At 45.5% G+C, this 1,943-nt stretch overlaps 1 protein-coding gene across 1 annotated transcript; it reads right to left on the bottom strand.

Moving 5' to 3' along the window:
* Positions 1 to 296: 296 nt before the first annotated feature.
* On the bottom strand, positions 297 to 971 carry LOC106691972 (DNA-binding protein HEXBP-like). Its single transcript, XM_014437874.1, has one exon. The coding sequence runs from the start codon at positions 969 to 971 to the stop codon at positions 297 to 299; it is 675 nt and encodes a 224-aa protein (XP_014293360.1).
* Positions 972 to 1,943: the final 972 nt, after the last annotated feature.

Below are 1,943 nucleotides of genomic sequence, written 5' to 3' on the forward strand. Positions count from 1 at the left end.
TAGATTATAAACAACTCTCGTCCATCCGCTTTCTTCAATTTCCATACGGGACTAGAAGACAGATGGACCCGTAAGATCAGCACAAGACAGCTTTCGCATTCGAAAGGGGGCATTACTAATTTACAAGGATTCCCTTCGAAATGAAGAATGCCCCAATTACGGTCCAACGATTGATGGTAGCTCCCCGAGTCCACAAGGCATCTGACGCTGCTCACCTTGATGACAGGCAGAACGCTGATCTCTCCTTTGATATTGAAAACCTCTAATGCGCGGTCGCCGCTCTCCTGGCACCCACCTCAACTCTCTTGCCTTGATCTCATTCCCTTACTTACTCGGCGCCATCTACTGCTTGGCGGTTTCTTGCTCCGTCCTCCTCTTCCTCCCCCCTCTGTTCCTGAGGCTTTTGAGGTTTCCCTAGAGGACTCACTAGGTCTATAGACCTCTCGTCTTTTCCACCGTATCCGCTGTAAATTTATTTTCATCGGTTCCCCTTGTCCCGTCTCTGCCCTTTTGTACATGTAAGGGCACTGTCGTGCTTTGTGGCCTTCATTGCTACACTCAAAGCACCTATTGGGGGGGCATTGGGCCACCAGGCGTCCTACTTTTCCGTACCCATGGCACTTCCTGTCTTCATTCCCTCCTCCATTGCGTATTCTGCCCTGGTTCGGCCGCCTTTCTCTACCCGTGCCTCTATCTTTACCACTATCCCTGGGCTCTCTTCTCTTCCATGGTGTTGATGGATTCCTTGTGCGATGGTACGGTACTCTGTTCCATCTTCCATCATCGACATCCATCCTTGCATCCTCCTCTCTAGCGCTCGCGTCGATCATGTCTTGAGCACTTTCCACGAAAGTGCGGTCCCGTGGTAAACCTTCCCTATTATTCGTCTCCTTAGCTAGTTGAACCTTCATTATGGAGTCGATAAAATTCATCTTCCAACTGACACCATCCGCTCCAAGAGTCTCTCTCATCTTTTCTGTTGTCAGATTAAACCGTCCTAACAGCGTGGCTGCGTACTGTCCGTTAGACTGCCCGTGCTTTCTCCTCTCTCACAGCATGTAGAAAATGTCTTCCTCCGGGGACCATCCATAGGTCTTCTTTAATCTTTCCTTCACTACTGGTCATGCTGTTTCCTCGCCTGACTGAATATGGTTCAAAACACTTCGCTTGATCCGGCATATGAGTGCAGCCTTGAGGAAAATCGCGTCATTCTTGTCCAGCAACTCCTCTGAGATCTTTGCTGCCAACCTCTCCATGGTGCGATCTCCACCTTTAATAAATTGATTTAACTCACAAATTTAAGAAGATGGCCTCGTGACCTTATATTGTAAACTGTTTTTAGAGTTCTACTACTGGGTAGTTTCTCTACATCCTGTATCATATCATTATGTCATTATGATCAAATTTACAGGTTGTATTTTTTTATACAGTTGTAAATATCAATAAATAAATAAAATAAAAAAAAAACTCACAAATTTCGCCTGAGAACCGCTCCAAGTCTGAGATGGCTTTTCTAATATCCTGAGAGGTTACTGCTCTCACTTCCATTTTAGACAACATATTGGCGTGAGCAGCCGCGAGAGTGGTCTCTGGTAGTGGGGTAGCCGTGGAACCGCCGCCGGGACTGCCGGGACAGCCGGGGCCTGGTTGCGCCACTGGGATCTGTAGAACTGGCTGCCTCAATGCGGGCTGCTGTTGTGGTTGACCATCACCATTAACCATCTTGGTCAGTAAAAAAAAATGACAATTTAGGCGAAGTAAAAGATAAGAAAGCCGGAGGAAAAAAGAAAAAAAAATCCCGGATAATAGAACAGTTTAAAAAGAATGTATATATATTCAATCGATGAAGTTTTTATGAAAAAGATTTAGATTAAATAAAAAAAAGATTTAGAAGAAGAAAAAAAGTGAAAAATATTCAATCAGTATCCCGGGTTCGGCACCAC

Source organism: Halyomorpha halys, unplaced genomic scaffold (assembly GCF_000696795.3).
Source record: "Halyomorpha halys isolate HHAL.00 unplaced genomic scaffold, Hhal_1.1 Scaffold6136.1, whole genome shotgun sequence".
Classification (NCBI taxonomy): Eukaryota; Metazoa; Arthropoda; class Insecta; order Hemiptera; family Pentatomidae; genus Halyomorpha; species Halyomorpha halys.